Source organism: Arachis hypogaea, chromosome 4 (genome assembly GCF_003086295.3).
Source record: "Arachis hypogaea cultivar Tifrunner chromosome 4, arahy.Tifrunner.gnm2.J5K5, whole genome shotgun sequence".
NCBI lineage: Eukaryota > Viridiplantae > Streptophyta > Magnoliopsida > Fabales > Fabaceae > Arachis > Arachis hypogaea.
Genome location: NC_092039.1, coordinates 126,889,163 through 126,911,354, shown reverse-complemented (window position 1 = coordinate 126,911,354; position 22,192 = coordinate 126,889,163). Strand labels below are relative to the sequence as shown.

Sequence of the window (22,192 nt, the reverse complement as noted above, 5' to 3'; positions counted from 1 at the left end):
CATTAAAAAAAAAGTCGAAGTGTTAGCCCATATTCTAATAATAATCTTTATTGGAATAGAAATTCTATAATATATTATGAAATCATCATCACTCCTTATAAAAAATTTAAGTTGATAAAATATTAGATATATCTAATAATATAATAATTATTGTTTATGGGTTAGTCTTGTGATGTAAACTATTTCTATAAAAAGACTTGGCTCACAAAAAAATATTTCATGCGAAGACTACGAATATTTTAATCCTTACTTCTCTACAAGTTGATATATACATTATTAATTTATTATTGACTAAGATTGATATGTACATCATGAACCATTGAACCTTGACATAATTATTGTTTACGACAAATTGGTTTTCTAGTAAACTCTATTTGATTTGTTACTCTGTAATTTAAAATACCAGTTGATATAAATTTAAAAAAAAATATTGGCTAAAAGTATGTTATTAATTACACTGTTAGACTAAAAATATTTAACTGTTAATAATTAAAAATATTAATCAATATAAAATAAAAAAATTATACTATGTCTACACTAAAATCAGCTATCAATATAAAATACATACTAGAATATAAATATACGTTGAAAATAAATTAAATCATACATATATTTATACGCAATACATTGGTGAATGATTTTAATGACTGATTTTAGTGTACAAATAATATTTTTAAAAATAAAATTACTAACTCTTGAACTTTTTTTACATATATAATTTTCAATTTTTAAATGTGTATATTTTTCGTTAGTTACGTTAATTATAGATTTATTTTTAAATGACCGTTCTAATTAGTTACTGATCAAAATTAACAACTAACTTATGAAATTATTATTATTATTATTATTATTATTATTATTATTATTATTATTATTATTATTTAGCATTCTCTATTTCTCTAAGGTTCTATTTTTGTCTTTTTGTGAAAAGTCGATATTTGGTGGGAGAGGAAAATTTGATTAAGAATATTCGAGCTTATTAAAATTAGCAAAACCTTCTTGCAAAACTCTCTATATATAAATCCATGCAAATGCTAATTAGACATCACAAAAAACAAAGTATCATCACATACAAAGCTTCCTTTGCAATTAATCATGGCTTCAAATTCATTATCCACTAATGGCCGTGAAGTAAATAAGATCTTTGAAGGTCAAGTTCATTTGTACAAACACCTTTTTGCCTTCTTTGACTCTCTTTGCCTTAAGTGGTGCGTTGACCAAAGCGTACCAAACATAATTCACAACCATGGTCAACCTATGACTCTTCATGAGTTGGTTTCCAAGTTACAAGTTCCAACGGCTAAGATTAGTGGTGTGCATCGCTTAATGCGTTATCTTGCACACATTGGATTCTTTGATGTAGTTAGAATCCAAGAAAATCAAGAAGAAAAGGAAGCATATGCTCTAACTAATTCATCGGAGCTTCTTGTTCGAGGCACCAACCATTGTTTATCTTCTGTGGTTGACTTTGTTCTTGACCCCTCTATTTTAACCTCGTACCACCACTTGGGGAAGTGGATTCATGATGATGGAGATCAAGCACCATTTGCCTTGGCCTTAGGAACAGGTATGACACATAATGTCACATATATAGTTTATGGTTGATATCATCAATATAGGATTCATATGGATAAGTACTTTGCTCCCTTACATAACGTTTGTTTTGAGGTTTTAAGACAGAGGCTGAGAAACTAAGATTCAGTATCATGTTTGTTAGTTTAGAGATTAGTATTAAAATTTCTGTTTCTGTCTCTAAAATTTTAATATTTTAGTATCTCCAAAATTTAGGAATACAAGTGACTAAAATTTTTAAAAATGGAGACTGAAACTTTAATAACATTTTATACCTAAAATATCCTCATACCTCATTTCAATTAATTAATTTTAATTTTATCCTTTATACAAATTAAATTAGAATTTCATTCTTGTTTCAATTTCTGTCTCCTATTTTACACCAAATAGAATACTGAGATTTATTTCACTCTTTGTCTCTTAGTCCCTGCCTCTCAGTCTCAATCTTTCTGTCTCTGTCTCTCCACCAAAACACTACTTTAATTACTAGCCATCGAAACGAGCCGTGACAACTGATTTTTTTTAGTATATAAAATTTTTTATATATATAAATTTTTTTGTTAACTATTTTTTTAGACTTTAAATAATTTATTATAAACATATATGAATATATGATTGAAATTTTTTATTTGTATGAATATCAAGTAAAAAATTATTGCAAAAATTATGAAGTGATTTGAAAAAATAGAATTTAAATGAGTCTACTTGTCTAACTCATTAACTCAAAAAAAGTCGACATTTTTTTGACTCGTTTAAAATACAAGTCAATTTAAATTTATCCACTCATTGGTTCAGTTGACATTATTATACGAATCTACATAATTATTATTTTTTGTTGTAAAATTATTTTTAGTATTGATTTTTAAAAAATTTAAAATTTAAAATTTAAAATAAAAAGTTATCTTCTTAGTAAAAGTTGTTTGAGTCAATTTAAATTTACAAATTCACTCTAATAATTCTTTTAATTCATCAAGAGTGGAGAGTGGAGGGAAATTAATTTTTATTATTATTAAATAAATTATTTATAAAATTTTCATTGTATTATAAGAGAATATATATCATCATCATGCAAGTTACACTTAAAATGATCAATTGATAATTTCCTTAAAATTGCAATATAACGTTTTCAAGATCTTGTCATTTATATATTTGGTTTATTTTGATCTTTTCATTGTTCCAATAATTGATCATATTCTATATATTCCAAACAGGAATTTGGGACTTTCTTAGCAAAAGTCCTACACATATGACATCCTTCAATGATGCAACTGCTAGTGACTCTCAAATCATAAACTTGGCATTGAAAGATCATGGTGTTATCTTTGAAGGGTTGGAATCAATTGTAGATGTTGCTGGAGGAACTGGAATGGTAGCCAAGCATATCTCTGACACATTTCCACATTTGAAATGCATAGTTTTTGACCTTCCACAGGTTGTAAAAAATCTTAAGGGAACCAATAATTTGAGTTATGTTGGTGGGGACATGTTTCAATCTATCCCTAAGGCTGATGCAGTTTTACTTAAGGTATATACCTAGTCATATATGTGCGCATTTATAATATAACTAAGATTTAGCCAAGATATAAATTTGGCCACTAATTTTTAATTTAGCGACTGATTTAGTGACTAACTAGAATAATTTTAGTGGCGGTCACTAAATTAAAAATTAGCAGCCGTTTTAGCGATTAACTTTTTTTTATATATAAAAAAATTAATGGATCATTAAATTGGTCGCTATTAGTAACTAATTTTATTAGTCTCTAAAATCGATAGTTATTCTATTAATTTCTTGTAGTAGTATTTGAACTAAATTGTTTATCTAATTCAAATTTTGTTTATTTTAAATGATATTGGACTTCTATATAAGCCATCCTGTAAAAGAAGCTAGAGTTATATTTAAAAATATTTTTGGTGTTAATTATATTCATAAAATACAATGTCTCTGATATCATTATTTAAATCCCAAGAGGGATTAATAATATTTTTTTTTAAAAAAGAAAATAGAAATAGAAGAAAGACAAATTGAATATTTCACAAAATCTCAAGATGGATCAATAAAATTTGCATTGTTTGTAAGTAATTTATGGGTATTACTATATATATTCTTTTAATCTTTTTCTCCATTCTATTATTTTCAGTGGATTTTACATGATTGGGGTGACAATGATTGCTTGAAGATATTGAACAAGTGCAAAGATGCAATTTCAAATAATAAGAAAAGAGGAAAAATAATTATCATAGATATTGTTATAGACGATGGAAAGCAAGATCACCCTGATATTACTCAAGCAAAACTTCAGATGGATTTAACTGTCACAACATATTATAATGGGAAAGAGAGAACTACACAAGAATGGAAGAAACTTTTTACAGAGGCAAATTGTCAACATTACAAAATTTCACCTTTAACAGGATATATGTCTCTTATTGAGGTTTATCCCTGAACATGTAATCTTATGATCCATCTTTATCATAATAGTGTAATTTTCATCTCATGCACCAAATAATATTTTTCTCTAATTTCCTTTGTTATCTTGTATGTAGCGGCGGTTGCACTAATATAGACTGCGTTTGGTTATGAGAATAGAATAAGGATAAGACAAAACATTAAAAATAAAATATAAAAAATAAAGACAAAAATTAGTATTTTTATATTTTATTTGATGATAATAAACAAAAATAAATTATAAATATCTAATTTATTTTTATTTTTTTTCATTCAAAAAAATTGAGAAAAAAATATAACAATAAAAAATATAATTATAAAAAATTAATAAAAAATTAAAAATAAAAAATAAGTTATATTTTTTGTTAGTATTTTTATTATTTTTCTGTCAAAATTGATACAAAATACACTAATTCAATATTTTTAAACATAATTTCTTCTGTATCTCATCTATTAAATATGATTGTGTTTCAATATTCCTATTTCAGTGTTCACGTGCTATAAACAAAGACAGCTATATATTGGAATGGAAAATATTTAATTAATGATGAATTGTTTCATAGATCTTTTATTTCTTTAATATATTGAATGTTTAATATTTTTTTAAATTTATTTATTTATTTTTCAATTAACATGTTCACAATACTGAAATATAATGCAAGGCCCATTATTGTCGGTTGCACAAAGTTTGCAAATGGATCAGACCAGTTTTGTTAGGAAGCAACATTCAGTTCAGGACCACTGGGCTAATGTCCTTTCCATTTGCTTTTTACTCATTTCCAATTTTGTTACCATAAAATACATATTTAACAATACCACAGAAAAAAAACGACATATTAACATCTCATAAAAAAATTTATTATACTATTATAAACAAATTTAATTATTCGTCTCTTATAAATTCAATTATTTTACTATAACATATTTGATTATTTTGATAGCTAATTATTTAGTTAAATATAGATAAATAATATACCGATTTTTAGTGTACAAAAATTATTTTTGTATTTGTTAACTATTCCTTATAAAATAGTGTAGATAAAATTTTATGATTGAGGTGTTTTTGCTTTTTATTGCTTGTTTTATTTGAGTTTCAGAAATTTATATCCTGTACTCCACTATGCTTTAATTGGATTCAGGACCAAAGAAGAGCTCAAAGTGACACTCAGATCTTTTCTTTTTTGGTGCATAAAGTTGTAACGTTTAAAAAGTTATGTCCCATGTATATATCTAGTAGGGAGTATGAAGAACTTTTATCTTGAATCATATATATGATTTAGTTTTTATGTTTTGCTTCTCTAATTTGTCACAAATGTTCAATCATATAATTTTATTTTTTGATTGTCAGTATCAAATGAACTACTATTTTCTAATGTCGCGAAAATTCACCTTTCAATTTACAAGAAATTGACCATACATGATACATAATACTATTCCTAAAACTTTAATCAGAAACATGATATTTAAATAATTTAAGAAAGTACTATTTGTATCGGGTCCATGCATATGGCCATATGTATGATTTGATCATTCATATACTTACATATGTATGTATTACTACACCAACTAAAATAACTATAAAAATTAAATTCATATAGATAACCACTCTTGGAGTTTGAGGTGCCTAGAAATACTTAAAAAATTGAAAATTTTCCTTATCAACACTTATCCTAATTAATTAAGAAAAGCAAGGTATTCAAGTTCTTAATACATATTATAGTCCAAGATATCATTAATTAAAGGTTTAATTATTCTGTTAGTCTTTATAATTTCACGAAATTTTTAATTAAGTTTTTGTATTTTTTTTTCTTTTTTTTTTGGTCAAGTATTTTTTTTCCTTTCAATTGAGTCCTTGTACCAAATTTTTTTTAATTGGATCCCTATATTTTTTTTCTTTTATTTGGGTTCCTACACCAATTTTTTTTAGTTGGGCCCTTATAAAATTAAATCAATTACTACTAAGAAAGACCTAAATGAAAAAAAATTAGTACAAAGACCCAATTAAAAGAAAAAAAAGTATAAAAACCTAATTAAAAATTTCACGAAACTATAGAGACCAACAGAATAATTAAACCTTAATTAAATCGAAATTTAAGCACAAGAAGAGAAATAGCCAAAGAACATAACATTAACTATTTAACTTGCACCTAAACATAGGGGTTTGAAATGAAATATTGTATTATATATATTATAATTAGTATAAATTAAAGTAGTTTTACATGTGCATTCAATTACGTAAAATCACATTAATAAAAATAACTATCTTTTATATTAAACGCGTAAATAGTCTTTGTACGACTGTGTAAAACGTTTTATACTATGAGTGCATAAAAATAATTATTAACAATAAAATAGAAAAGAAAATAGGGAGAAAGAAACAAAGCTAAGGCAATGGAGTGTAGAGAGTAGGGACCCAAAGGAAACCCGTGAAGCATGATTGTTGATATTGATGGGTATGGCGGTGCCCATCACGCGCAACCCTACTTGCATTGGTCCCATATATGGCAAAGACAAAAAATACATTAATATATGGCTCTCCCAATATTATAACCATCAAATCCTTGCTCTTCCACGTTCACAATTCACATTTCCATATTTATTCACTTCTTCCTCTCTTCTTTGTTTTCTTTGAAGCACTTTGATGAATCATGATCGTCACGGATTCTATTGGTTCACTTTTAGGAGCATCATCATATGATTAATTAATATATATCACATCAACAAGCTAAGGTAGTTAGGGCATGCAATGAATTAAGATATTATAAGTTTTTAATGTATCTCATCACAATATGAATATATGATAAATATAAGTTGGAGTTCTTTCTTGCTACTATCATGAAATTACTCTTTTTGAAATTTTAATTTTTTGAATTTATCTAAAATTTGAATATACTTTCTTTTTTTATATATATATACTGAATTTTTTTAAGAATTAACAAAAATTAAATTCTAAATTTTTTTATTATTAAAATTCTAATATTATGTTATGAAATTATTTTTTTTCAAAAGGTTAAATGAATAAGAAAAGACATGCTTGAATAGTTAAATATTTAACAACGACTACGTGTAAAAACTTTTTAATTAATAAGCTAAATGATTTATGACTTTTTTTTATATAAATTAAACTCATTAAATTATATACATGTAAAGTGTTATATATTGCCATTAAAGAAATTAAAGATAATTTCAAATTCGTTTTTTACTACAACCATTCCTCTTGGTTAATTATTTCTAACAAGTACACTATAAAATTGTGGGAATAATTGAAGTCATAAAAACAAAAAAAGAAACACCTCCATGACCATGAACCAAATAGATAATTATTAGTTTTAAACTTTGCAAGGAATAATTGTTCTTGAACATGACATGTAGAGAATTATTGAAGGCAATGCATGCAAAAAGGTTTACACTAAACAGTTCTATAGGATGGTCGGTGGGCTCCAATTCCTGAATCAATAATTCCTCTTTAATTTCATACTCAATTCAAAATTGGAAGATTCAGTTTGTTTCACATTGGAAACTAGTTAAATTAAATTTAGCTGATCAAAGTGCAACTTAATTATCATCAAGAGTTACTTGATTTAAGATTCCTAATAAATAATAATCATTACTTCATCAGTTTCACTACAAATTAAACATATGTATCTGAGTAAGTGTGGATTCAAATAAAGAAGATAAAAGGGAACTCTTTACATAACAATTAATCACTTAATTAATTACATGTTTGAGTTTCCGTACACACACATATAAATATGAGTTTAACTAGGGTTAAGTAGTTAAAATCAATAATTTTTAAATTTTTTTATTTTAAATTCTAAATTTTAAGTCTTAACTTTAAATTCTCTAAAGTGAAGGTTAAAAATAATTTTATAATAAAAAATAATTATATTAACTAGGGATAAGTATTGTTTTGATCCCTCACGTTGAGGGTCGGAATTGAACCCGTCCCTGATCTAATTTTTGATTTAGAATCGTCCTTAACGTTTTTTTCGTATTAAAATCGTTCTTTTTATTTTTTTAACAAAAATACCCTCCCTTTTCCCCTCTCCCTCTCCCTCCCCCACCCCCAACCCCGGTCTCCCCCCCCCTCCCCTCCCTAGTCTCCTCTCGGTCTCCCCTTCCCCCTCCCCCTCCTCCTCCCCTTCCGCCCTCCCGCCTCCCCCTCCCCTCCCCCACCCCCGATCTCCCCTTCCCCCTCCCCCTCCCCTCCTCCTCCCCTTCCCGCCTCCCCCTCCCCTCCCCTCCCCCAACCCCACCCCCGCCCTGTCTCCCCTCCCCTGCCCACGCGTGTTTTATTTTTTTTTAATTTTATAATTTTTATTAAAGTAAGGGTAGTTTAAGAATAAAATTAAAAATTTTATTAAAATGACGATTTTAATATGAAAAAAACGTTAAAGACGATTCTAAATCGAAAATTAGATCAAGGACGAGTTCGATTCTGACCCTCAACGTGAGGGACTAAAACAATACTTATCCCTATTAACTAATTAAAATTTGGTAATATTATATAGTTATAGCTTAGGTTAAATATTTGAACTTTTCATTATACTTTGCCACAAACCCTATATATATTTGTAAACAAAGAAATAGTAAAACTATTTCCTACTAGAGTGAAATATAATGAGTTTAATAACGCAAATAAAAGGTTCAATTTGCTAATAGGATCCCTTATGTGAGATAATAATATATTGCAATTGTAATTTATTGCAAGTGGATGGTAAACATACATTGGCTTTTTCTAATTAGTCAATACCCTAATAAGTAATAACCCTTTCAAAACGGCAATAATAATATGGTTTTTGTCACCTATTGCTATAGGCCTATAAACTAAGAAGCTAAGGTAATGATATGATGCATTTTGATTGATGAACATAAACATCGATATCATTAAGAGTTTAATAGTTCTTCTTATCTATATTATATTATCTTCTATATAAATTCAATCTTTTTTTTTTAATTATTATTATTATGACAACTTGTCTTTACTTAAGTAAATTCCTTTACTAAGACTTTCACTGCCTTAGAATATTATTTTTGAAAGTATTGTTTCTCGAAATGTTGTTTATGTAGTGATGAGACAAATACATAATCAATACTTAGTAGAGTTAAGCTCCAATTTGGTTTCTATTATTAACAAGTTCCACTAATTTAGTAATTAATTTTTTAATTATTATAATTTAGTCTTTTAAATTTAAAAAAGTATATCAATATAGTTCTTCGTATATTTTTGTCACTAAAATTCAATGTCGTTAGTGACATACCTCAAACCTTGACTAAGGGACGAATTTATGTGTAGGGGTGTGACGATAATTATTTCATTGAACTTTCAAAAAACTAATAACAAGTATATATATGTGTAGAGAATTACCTCATTACAATAATTTATTTACCCCACACTTCAAAAAAAATTATGTATAAGAAATATTTATATTATTAAATATTAATACAATAATAAAAATTATTGTATTATATAAATTCAAAACAAATATTAATAATAACTAATAATAATCTAATTATTTAATTACCTAAAGTTAAACTTAACTTTTTAAATATAAATGAGATTATTAGTATTTAATATTTTTTTATAATATATATCATTTATTTAATTTTTATTGTTTTGTTTAATTTAATTTTGTTTATACATACATATAATATTATTTTCGTTAAAAAAATTATTATAATATTATAAAATATCAACTTTGCAATTAAATATCAAAAAATTATTTGATATTTTTTAATAGAAAAAAATATATTATTTTGTCTATACCTGCGTATAAAGATAATTATGATTGTTTAATTTGAATTTTTATTTTTCCCTAATTTTTTTTGTCTCTTTCGCATAACTTTAAAAAAAATTCAAACATCAAAATTAAAAATAGTTAAAATTCTAAATTAGTTCATTCCAGTTATATTCCTTATAAATTTTTTAGTATTGAGTTATAATTTTTTTGTATCATATAAAAAATAATCAATATAAATGTAATTTGACGGATATTAAATGCTTGAATAAGCACAAATATTAATAATAAATGTATTACTCATGCAATATTACCGAAATATTGAAATGAGAAAAATATTTTTAAATTAAATTACTATACTTTTAGATGTATTAATATTAATATATATTTTTTATTATTTTATTATATTATTTTGCCTCCACTTCTAAAATTTTCTGGATCCGTCACTTAGCCTTGTCGTCGTACGCATTTTGGCGCTAAAAGGTATTAATAAACGGCACTTAAAGGTTTGAACAATTTTGTCATAATCAAATTTCTTATCATACCTCTTAAACGACGTCATTTTATGTCTTCTTTAACACCAAAACACATATGATGTCGTTTTAATATGTCTAGTGTGTCAAAGTTTGAGCCACATCTCTACCAGCATTGAATTTCGGTGACAGAAAATATACAAAGAATTACATTAATGTACTTTTTTTAAATTTGGAGAATTAAATTGTAACAATTAAAAAATCAAGAACTAAATCAATACAACTCATTAATTTTAAGAACCAAATAAAACTTAACTCATATTCGGTGACCACAAATTCAAGCAAATATAGATTTTAATATATATATATATATATATATATATATATATATATATATATATATATATATATATGGTGAGTTCTATGGTGTAGAAAGAAAAAAATTTCTACACCTATAGATATGTGTTGGTTCATTAGAGAATTTGACAAGTGTTTAAAGAAAGAGACAAAGTTTATACTCTTTGTAGGAATGATATAAAAAAATTCTCTTTTTTATATAGAATTTAAGTGAGTAATTATTTTCATTATGACTAATTATGTTGACATAATAATAGACCTCATCATAAATTGGATTTCTGTTTTATTATTGTTCGAAAAATAACGACTCAGTTTAAGTTATTAACCATTTAATCTAAATTTATTTTTTATTTACAAAATATATAGTAAATTATTTTATATAGCAATATTGTTTAAAAATAAAGGGTTGTATGATATCTAATAAAAAAAATATTTGTGTCATAAGTTTTATATTATTAAATTGTCTTAAAAGTATGTTTACCGTCACAAAATTAAAAAATTGTAAATAACAATATAATAAATAATATTTTTTATTGTTAACTTTTAATTTAATTAAACGTATTTAGTGAATTTAGATGCTAGCAAAAATTAGTGTAATTTATTTTATTTTAATAATAAAAAGATCATTAAGTATGTATTGCTCATAATATAAAAAAAAATAATTACAAATGGATATTGTTAGTATGACTAATTATGTAATATGTGAGTCATATTTCTGGAATACATTACAATTGTATTTTGGCTTACAATATAACACAATGAATATATTTTTTATTTGGAACTTATTTATTCCATTGATTTCTATAATTTTATGAAATTTTTAATTAAGTTTTTATATTTTTTTTTAATTGAGTCTTTGCTCTAAAGTTTTTTTAATTGAGTCTCTATACGGTAAAAAAGGACCTAATTAAAAAAAAATTAATGCAAAAACTAAATTAAAAAAATATAAAGACTTAATTGAAAATTTTGTAAAATTATAGAAACCAACAAAATAATTAAATTTTTATTTGGATTTAACAAAGTTTACTATAATAGTAATAACAATAATAAATATGGATTAAAAATAAAAATAATAAGTTAGTTTATTAAAAGATTAAAATGATTCAAAGTTCAAACAAAATAAAATATATAAACTGAAGCCTTTTATTGTAGTTGTTAAAATCGATAAAAAAATAATTTTGTGGTGAGATTTATCATCTTACTAAATTTAATTTTAATTAGTATAATTAGTCAATCAAAATTTTGACCTAACCACTTGCAGAAAAAACAAGGCCCTTGTATTTTTCCTGCAAAGAGTACAGATTTTGTCCCCCTTTAAACACTTGTCAAGCTCTCCAACGAACCAATACATATCTATAAGTATAAAAATTTTTTTCTTTCTACACTGTAGAACTCACCTATATATATATATATATATATATATATATATATATATATATATATATATATATATATATATATATATATGCGCAATGCCTATGAATATGACCGTTGGATATATTTATATAGCTGAAGTTTATATTTATTTAATTTGATCTATGGATCGATCGGATCATTATATTTTAAATTTATATTTAAGTCTTTCTAAGTTTTTTCAGTCGCTAATCACTTAACTAATTGTCTTCTATATAATAACTACCAAACTAACGGGATGCTTTATTGATCTTATGCAACTAAAATATGAACTTAGGGTATGTTGATTATTATTGAAAGCTAAGGTTTATTTTTCTATTATATTATAAATAAAATAAAAGTATAAAATATCGTTTTTGTTTTTAATGTTTAGAATAAATTATATTTGTATTCTTAAAGTTTAAATCGTCTTATTTGTATCTTTAATATTTATAAAAATGATTTAATGTTATCTTGTCATTAATTATACTAACGAATTAGATTGTATTTTTTAATTATTCTTATTTGAATATATTTATTTTCAATTAGATTTTATTTGGATGTGTTTGATTTCATTAATATTATACTCTCTATTTATGTTCAGGTTTAATTATATTATATCTTTAAAAAAATAAATTATATAAATATTATAAGAATTAACTTTAATTTTTGATGAGCTATTATTTAAAATAAATTATTAGTTCTGTTTCAAATATTTATATTTTAATTTTAAGCAGAGACTTTTAAAATTCTAACTAAAACTCATGACGTATAATAAAGAATAATATTAAATTATTTTTATAAACATTAAAAATATAAATAAAACGAATTAAACATTAAAAATATAAATAAAATTTATTTTAAATATTGAGAACAAAAACGATATTTTATTCTAAAATAAATCTACCGTTATTTTTTTAAACGAATGAGATAAGATATTGATGATATAGTAGAATCAAGATTCCCTTTTAGCAGACAGGAGGACAAGTAGATTTTATTTCAATTAAAAGCATCATAGAAAAATAAAAGCACATGACTTTATGGTTTGGAATTATATGCTCTAATTATTTATGTGCAATCTCAGAAGAGAGAAAGAGACCTTGCCAGCGCATATTTATTGTTAACCAAGCTGAAGTAGTAGCACCAAAATCAATGTACCATAAAAAATAATTGGCTCATGAATAAAAATACAGTTACTCATTTGAACCATCATCGTACAAGTACAAAAGTCCTCACAAGATAAACAGTAAATATAACTATAGGATATGCACACAAAATTATTCTTCAAACAAACATTAAAACAAAAAATAGAGCATCTCAACGTACACTCATGCACACACTAGCTATTCTTATTTCAATAGTGATAATTTTTTATTTTTTATCTACAATCCTATATATACACATAATTAATAACTCGCTAACTAACTATTTACTAGTTACTATATTATTAGGTTTGTAACATGTTAAAATTTTTAATTTGTTATTTTTTTTCTCTCTCTAAAATCGTATTTGATATCTCAATTCTTAAAAAATTTTAATCGAACATTTTAATTTTTCATAAATTTTAATTATTAAATCAATCTGTATTAGACAAAATCAATACTCATGCTAAAATTAAATATATCAATTTCTATCATTATTTAATAATAACTTAATCGTCTTTAAAAAATTTTAAAATTGTTAATTCAGTTTATTCAAGTAAAATTTGTTGAGATTAAATTATTTGATTAAAAAAATTTATGAAACTATTATAGATATCATGCTCATCTAATTTAGTTTGAATGCCTCTTGACATGCTACCATGTGTTGAAAACGTACTATGATCATGACACGTGTCATTTAAATATATTTTATAATTACTTTAAATATTTTGTATAATTTAACAAAATATTTCATTAATTTTAATATTTTTGTCACCATAAAAATTTAGTTACAAAATCTAATATAACATAGGAATCTAATTAAAAAGAAAAAAAATAAAAAAATTTAATTAAAAATTTAATAAAATTATAAAAATCAACAAAATAATTAAACCAAATAATTAATACGGTACAATTCAAAATCCACAAACCATTTTTAAAATAGAAGAAATTTTGAGAGCTAATATTGTAATATTATAACTAATATTTAACATAAAAAAATCACTCAAAATTCTTAAAAATAAAAGTATCCAAAATTTAATTAAAAAAATTGCAAATTAAACTCAACAAAAGTTTATTTTTAATGAGCTTCATAATAGATTTGTTTAATAAGTTTTATTTTTTAATCAAAAATAAAGATATTCGAATCCACAATTTTTAAGATGAGTACGAAGAGACTATGTCATTTGAGTTATAACTCATTGACTTAGTTTGCTAATACTACTCTTTAGAATATCAAAAACTAAAAAAAATGATACTTACAAAGCTGAGGTAAAAGCAAAATGAAGTTTCCTAATGGTTGAAAAACAATGGTTGTGAAAGAGAAGGAACGTGTAGGGTGTAGGAAGAGGGTGTAGGACACGACAAAGCCTCCTCGTTTGGCAGAAAGACAAAAGGGCCATGAGATGAGATGAGCCTTGTATGTTGTAATGTGGTGGCACATTTTGTCAGTAGCTACTACCCATCTTTGTTGGTCCTAAATTGTTTCCTCACACTCACGGACTTCACTAACCAAACACTTCCTTATATTTCATTACATACCAATTATTCACCCCTTAACTACCTTTCTTTTCTTTGACCAATTTGGATTGGTCTTGCTCACTCGTCCGCTTAAGCAGATGTTAGAAATTTAAATCCTATTTTATGCATGCAGCAATGTATTAGTCATAGAGTTCAGATCTGCAACGGATTAGCCTTAGACCTGTTGAACGGGTGGATACCGTGGACAAATAAAAAATAAACTACCTTATTCTTTAATCTCCTTTAATTTCTCTCACACCATTTTTGTAAAATCATATCATCACATTATTCCTCTATCTTCTCGTGAACACTTCCCTTTGTAACATCCTTTTCATTCATCTAGCTATATACTAAGTTTTAATATCATACCATATATTATCATAAATAAACCATGATGCTGTAGCTATAAGCTAAACTACCAAAGAACAAGAATAATGGCAAGTTTTCAGTTTCTGAGTTTGCTGATTGTTGTTTCAGTTTTGAGTTTTTGCTATGGAGACAGCAATGACATGAATAATGTTCAGCTGAATGATGATGTTCTTGGCCTAATTGTGTTCAAATCAGACCTCCATGACCCTTCTTCATCTCTTGCTTCATGGAATGAAGATGATTCAAGTGCTTGTTCATGGAACCGGGTTCAGTGCAATCCAGCAACAGGAAGAGTCACTGAGATCAATCTTGATGGGTTGGGATTATCTGGAAGAATTGGAAGAGGCCTTGAGAAGTTGCAGCATCTAATGGTATTGTCTCTTTCTCATAACAATTTCAATGGTAGCATTACTCCTTCACTTACACTTTCCAGCACCATTCAGAGTCTAAATCTAAGTCACAATGGCTTCTCTGGTCAAATACCAACTTCATTTCTTAATATGAGTTCAATTAGGTCTCTTGATCTTTCTCACAACTCATTCTCAGGACAAATCCCTCAAAGTTTCTTTGACAGTTGCAATTCCCTTCACTACTTTTCTTTGTCCAATAACATGTTTGAAGGACAAATTCCTAGCACAATCTCTAGATGTTCTTCATTGAATAGCATTGATCTTTCGAATAACCATTTCGCCGGTTATGTTGATTTTGCTGCTGTTTGGTCATTGACTAGGCTTAGGCAATTGGATCTTTCCAGCAATGCCTTATCAGGTTCTTTGCCTAATGGAATTTCTTCAATTCATAACTTGAAAGAGATCTTGTTAAGGAAAAACCAGTTTTCAGGTTCATTGCCTAATGATATTGGACTCTGTCTTCATTTGAATAAGCTTGATTTGAGTGATAATCAATTCAATGGAGTTTTACCAGAGTCATTGAACAGGCTTAAATCTCTGAGCTATTTAAGTACATCGAAGAATATTTTCGACGGCGAGCTTCCTCAATGGATTGGTACCATGACTAGTCTTGAACACTTGGATCTTTCCAACAATCAGTTCATGGGAACTATTCCGGATTCCATTGGAGAATTGAGATCATTGGCATATCTGAGTGTTGCGAATAACAAACTTGAAGGGAACATTCCGGCTTCATTAGTTTCTTGCACAGAGTTATCAGTGATCAAGCTTAGAGGGAATGGTTTCAATGGAAGCATACCAGAGGGCTTGTTTGGCCTTGGATTGGAGGAAATAGATTTTTCTCATAATCATTTAACAGGTCCAATCCCAGCAGGGACAAGCAGGCTATTGGAAAGTCTCATCAAATTGGATCTCTCAGAGAATAATCTTCAGGGGAATATCCCTGCTGAAATGGGGCTACTTTCAAAGCTTAGATACTTGAATTTGTCTTGGAATGATCTTCATTCTCATATGCCTCCAGAGTTTGGTCTGCTTCAGAATCTAACAGTCTTGGATCTTCGAAACAGCGCCTTGATCGGCTCAGTTCCATCCGATATATGTGATTCGGGTAACTTGGCTGTTCTTCAACTTGATGGAAATTCATTGGAGGGGTCTATTCCAGAGCAGATTGGAAATTGTTCATCTCTTTATATGCTGTATGCCTCCTGTTTCTCAACCTCTATTATCATTTCTTAATCATGTTTATGTCAGAACTTATTTAAACTTTTTTTAAAGATACTAATTCCTCTCTATCTTTTTATGCAGGAGTTTGTGTCACAATAATTTAAGTGGTTCAATCCCAAAGTCCATGTCAAGGCTAAGCAAGCTCAAGATTCTGAGATTGGAGTTCAATGAACTGAGTGGAGAGATACCAATGGAGCTTGGAATGCTCCAAAACCTTCTTGCTGTGAACATATCATACAACAAGCTCACAGGTAGGCTTCCAACAGGAAGCATATTTCAGAACTTGGACAAGAGTTCCTTGGAAGGAAACTATGGTCTTTGTTCACCATTGCTGAAAGGTCCATGTATGATGAATGTACCAAAGCCACTAGTTCTTGATCCAAATGCTTACAACAACCAAATAGGATCTCCTAGGCAAAGAAATGAATCATCTATGGCTACTGGCCTAAGTCATCACCACAGATTCCTTAGTGTTTCGGCCATTGTCGCGATTGCAGCTTCATTTGTGATCATATTAGGAGTTATTGCTATTAGCCTACTCAATGTTTCTGTAAGGAGAAGGTTAAAATTTGTGGACAATGCCTTGGAAAGCATGTGTTCGAGTTCTTCAAGATCCGGAAGTCCAGCCACAGGGAAGCTAATTCTGCTTGATTCGCAGTCCAGCTCGCCGGATTGGATCAGCAATCCGGAATCCTTGCTCAACAAGGCATCAGAGATTGGTGAAGGAGTGTTTGGAACAGTGTACAAAGTTCCATTGGGATCACATGGAAGAATTGTTGCAATCAAGAAACTCATAACCTCAAACATAATCCAATATCCTGAAGATTTCGACAGAGAAGTTAGGATCCTTGGAAAAGCAAGGCATCCAAATTTGATTGCATTGAAAGGTTATTATTGGACACCTCAAATTCAGCTTCTAGTAACTGAGTATGCATCAAATGGTAGCCTCCAATCCAAGCTTCATGAGAGAATCTCTTCAATTCCTCCACTTTCTTGGGCTAATAGGTTCAAGATCTTGCTTGGAACAGCAAAGGGTCTTGCACATTTGCACCAGTCATTCCGGCCACCCATAATTCACTACAACATAAAGCCAAGCAACATCCTTCTTGACGAAAACTTCAATCCGAAGATATCGGATTTCGGGTTGGCAAGGCTTCTAACAAAGCTTGACAAGCATGTTATGAGCAACAGGTTCCAGAGTGCATTAGGCTATGTTGCACCAGAGTTAGCATGCCAGAGCTTAAGGGTGAATGAGAAATGTGATGTGTATGGTTTTGGAGTGATGATTCTTGAGCTTGTGACAGGTAGAAGGCCAGTGGAGTATGGTGAGGACAATGTGCTAATACTCAATGATCATGTTAGAGTTCTTCTTGAGCAAGGGAATGTGTTGGAGTGTGTTGATCCATGCATGAATGAGTATCCAGAAGATGAAGTTTTGCCAGTTTTAAAGCTTGCAATGGTTTGCACTTCTCAGATACCTTCTAGCAGGCCTTCTATGGCAGAAGTTGTTCAAATTCTTCAAGTCATTAAGACTCCAGTTCCTCAAAGGATGGAAGTTTTCTGACAATGTGAGAAATTCTTCAAGTCATTAAGGCATTCGAATTAGGGAACCACACTCTATCTTGAAGTACAAACAAAATGAGTCTATGTTTAACTATCTTCAAGTACAGAAAAGCTTTCTTGTTGTTAAGCTTTCTTCTCTCTTTTTCTTTCCCTTCATTTTCTGTATTGCTATTTAACTTTGATGAAGAATTTGGTTTGTTTAGACTGTTCATTCAAGTATAAGGTGCTTTTTCCATGCATATGGAATCACTATTGTATAAAATCTGCAATTCTTATCTCTCATTTTCTGTTTTACTTTGTTTCTATTGGCAATTCATTTGGTGAGAAAATAGTTAGTTGTTATCTGAACTTTTATCTTATATTAAGCTAAAAAAATTAGCCATGCACATTATAAATAGAGGTTATAAATATATACATAGGAAAGCATAAATCAATTAATCATAGGCATGGAATATGGCTACACAAGATTACATCATTGTTGTTGTTGTTGTTCTATAATTAGAAAGTGAATATGATGGAATGAGATATGTCATTCATCAAAGTAAGGACACACAAAAAAAGACAAAGGTAAAAGGTTAAAAGCCTTTTTCTGGTAGGGTGTTCAAATTCAAACCGATCCAAATTAAACTGCTCATCCAATCCAATCCAAACCGAAAATCGATTAAAACCCCACTAATTCGGATTTGATTGGATTATATTTTTTGCAAACCGCTGGATCGGATCGGATTTCGGATCTAATTTTCATAACCGATCAAATCCAATGCAAACCGCACGATGTGCTATAATATTATTATTTTATTATTATACTTACAATTATACTTATAACATGTTCAATTTTTTATATATTTTTATATTATTCATATATGATTATTATTTAATAAATATTTTATGTTCAAAATGTTATTTATTTATTTATTTTAACTAACCTATAATTTTATTTCTATTGTTATATTATTGTTGGCTTTTTAAGATATTGTTGAGACTTATTATGTCATTATTGATTATTTAAAATTTGATGTTGAGACTTGTGATATGTATTTAATTTGTTTAATTTATAAAACCGCAAATCAAATCCAATCCAAACCGCACCGCAACTAAAATTAATGTTCAGATCGGATAAATTTTTGACTCAAAATCGATCCAAACCGCACCGCAAACACCCCTACTTTCTGGTTTGGTATTTTTCAAGGATTCCTTTTTCTTTCTCATCCAAATTAAAGGGATACTTACTTTGACCCGACCAAAGAAAAGTTATTTTGAAAAATAAGTTTCTTGCTTAAATTTATTATCATTCATCAATGCCGTGATGCTCAACTACCATTACTGTTTTTCAAATGCAATTATCTGTTTGTAGTTATTCACTTTATAAATAATCAGAACTGTTTATTGTTTGTAGTTATTCAAAGAGTGGACTTTCTTGTAACTTTGTAAAGTAGAGGAAAATAAAACTTATACCCCTATGATAATATTACTATTATCACTACTGCTTTCTCTTTGAACTTTTTTGGTAATTCTCTCTACAATATATCAGGATCAGTTTGTTTCTGCTATGAAGCTATCATAGATGAACTAGAAGACCTTGTTTCTCGGCAAAAGATTTGAGGGTCACATAACATTTCACCTATTAAATGGTCTTTAGTAATAAAATATATTTTTTAAATTTTTTAATAATTATCAAATAATTTTTTTAATTTTATTTACAAATTAATTTTTTATATATTATTTAATTATAAAATTATTCTCTATTTTATAAATTGTTATTTTATTATTCATCTATCATGTTTATTAACAATTAAAAACAAAAACAACAACAAAATAAATGACCTTCATGGATATTTTGGCAACCCAAATCAATGAGTTTTTTTTGTCTTTAGAAAAATCGTGTTGATAATTCAATCAATTGAAAACACAATTAGTCGAGTGAATTTTGCACTACAATATAGATTTTTTCAAAATTCAATCGATTGGAAGGGTAATACAATCAATTGAATTTCGTATGACAATATAAATTTTGTTGGTAATTTAATCGATTGAAAGTGTTACACAATTGATTGTACAATATGAAAAATTGAAAATGCTTCAAGTAGTTACAGTTGTTGTTTTTTATTTTATTTTTCTAATTTTTTTTATTAAGAATTTTCATAGATGAGTCTAAAGATACTTTAGATTAAGGTTTGGTAAAATTTTTATTTTTCAGAATTAGTTTGTAAAAATTAGCTTTTAAAATATAACTTTTTAAAAAGTGTTGCATTTATGTTTGATAAATTAAATTAAAATTTATTTTCAATAAACAAAAGTAACAACAATTAATAAATAGTTTTTAAAATTAAAAAATATGACATAAATTTAAGCGTTAAATTTAAAAATTAGTTAATACATGAGATTATATTAGATTTTTAAATTTTGAAAAGTACAAATTAATTTTGAAAAGTTCAACCTCAGGTGATTTCAAAAGTATTTTGATCCTTTAAAAGCTATAAACACAAGTATATAATCTTTTTTATTTACCAAACTTAAAATAAAGAGTTTGTACTTTTAAAAATACAAACACTTCTTCAAAAAATTTTATCAAATCAAATTTATTTTTCTGATAAAAACTCTTAAATTTAAAGACGAGTAGAACAAATTCATAAGTAGAGTGTCATGATCAATTAAATAATAGATACATAATTGTGAATTCATTTTCATTTGTACGATAAGCTAATAAGTAATAACTAGTTCTATATTTTTAGAGAAAATTCCACTCCCCTTCCCTGCGAGATACTAAAATGACACTTCCCTCCCCTTTATTTTATAAATGTACATTCTCCTCCTTTCTAACTTTTAAAAAATCTCCTCTTTAATCCATTTTAATTTTTTTGTGTTAACTAATGTTAACTTTATCTATTTTTTAAGAAAAAATAAATTATTTTTTGAAAAAATATCCATTAAAAAAATTTTATTTTTCATCATTAAATTTTACTTACCAAAATATCTTTTAATAAATTATTCTTTTATTGATTAAATTGTATTTTTATCAAAATATTTTCAAAAAAACTAATAATTAAATTATTTTTTTCTAAGATACCTACCCTTCAATAATTTTTAAATTATTAAATTGTGATTTTACTAAAATTTTTATTAACAATTATTTTTATATTTACTATTAATTTTTTGATATCAATATATATTATTTTAACATTAAATAAAAAAATCTTACCACTGTTAATATGTATAACAATTAATATATATTGATATTAAAAAATAATTTTATTAAAATTTTTTATTTAATGTTAAAATAATATATATAGATATCAAAAAATTAATAGTAAAATATAAAAAAAAAATTGTTAACGAAAATTTTGGTAAAATTATAATTTAATAATTAAAAAATTATTGAAGTGTATTTTAGAAAAAATAATATAATTATTAAATTTTTTTAAAAATATAATTTAATCAATAAAAGAATAATTTATTAAAAGATATTTTGGTAAGTAAAATTTAATGATAAAAAATAAAATTTTTGTTAATGGGTATTTTTTTAAATAATTTTTTTCTTAAAAAATGGATAAAGTTAACATTAGTTAACACAAAAAATTTAAAATGGACTAAAGAGGAGGTTTTTAAAAATTAGAAGAGAGGAAAATGTATATTTATAAAATAGAGGGGAGGGGAGTGTCATTTTAGCATCTCGCAGGGGAGGGAAATTAAATTTTTCCATATTTTTATAGATAAAGTTTTACGTTCATTTGATGTCGCATATTTTATTGTTTTACAGTTTAATAGATTCATTTAGTGGATTTTTTTTTTCTTTTAATTTGAAAAGTACACTATGTGATTGTGTTTCCAATCTCAACTTCCATCACAGCAGCAAAAGGTGTGAATAAAAAGTGCCTGCTCTCAAGAAAAGATTTTTTTTTACCGTTGAACCATGTCAATGTAACTACCGGACACCAGCCATGACTACAGATTCCAGAAATTAATAATACCGTATAACACTCCGGATAAA

At 26.7% G+C, this 22,192-nt stretch overlaps 2 protein-coding genes across 2 annotated transcripts; both read left to right on the top strand.

Moving 5' to 3' along the window:
* Nucleotides 1–1,015: 1,015 nt before the first annotated feature.
* LOC112744814 (isoflavone-7-O-methyltransferase 6-like) lies at nucleotides 1,016–4,091 on the top strand. Its single transcript, XM_072234712.1, has 3 exons — nucleotides 1,016–1,567; nucleotides 2,784–3,097; nucleotides 3,711–4,091. Exons 1-3 carry the CDS (start codon nucleotides 1,096–1,098, stop codon nucleotides 4,014–4,016), a joined length of 1,092 nt encoding a protein of 363 aa, XP_072090813.1. The 5' UTR covers nucleotides 1,016–1,095; the 3' UTR covers nucleotides 4,017–4,091.
* Nucleotides 4,092–14,539: 10,448 nt separating this feature from the next.
* Nucleotides 14,540–18,486, top strand: LOC112744811 (probably inactive leucine-rich repeat receptor-like protein kinase At3g28040). The gene is made up of 2 exons (XM_072236242.1): nucleotides 14,540–16,613; nucleotides 16,723–18,486. Exons 1-2 carry the CDS (start codon nucleotides 15,073–15,075, stop codon nucleotides 18,203–18,205), a joined length of 3,024 nt encoding a protein of 1,007 aa, XP_072092343.1. The 5' UTR covers nucleotides 14,540–15,072; the 3' UTR covers nucleotides 18,206–18,486.
* The last annotated feature ends 3,706 nt before the right edge of the window (nucleotides 18,487–22,192 follow it).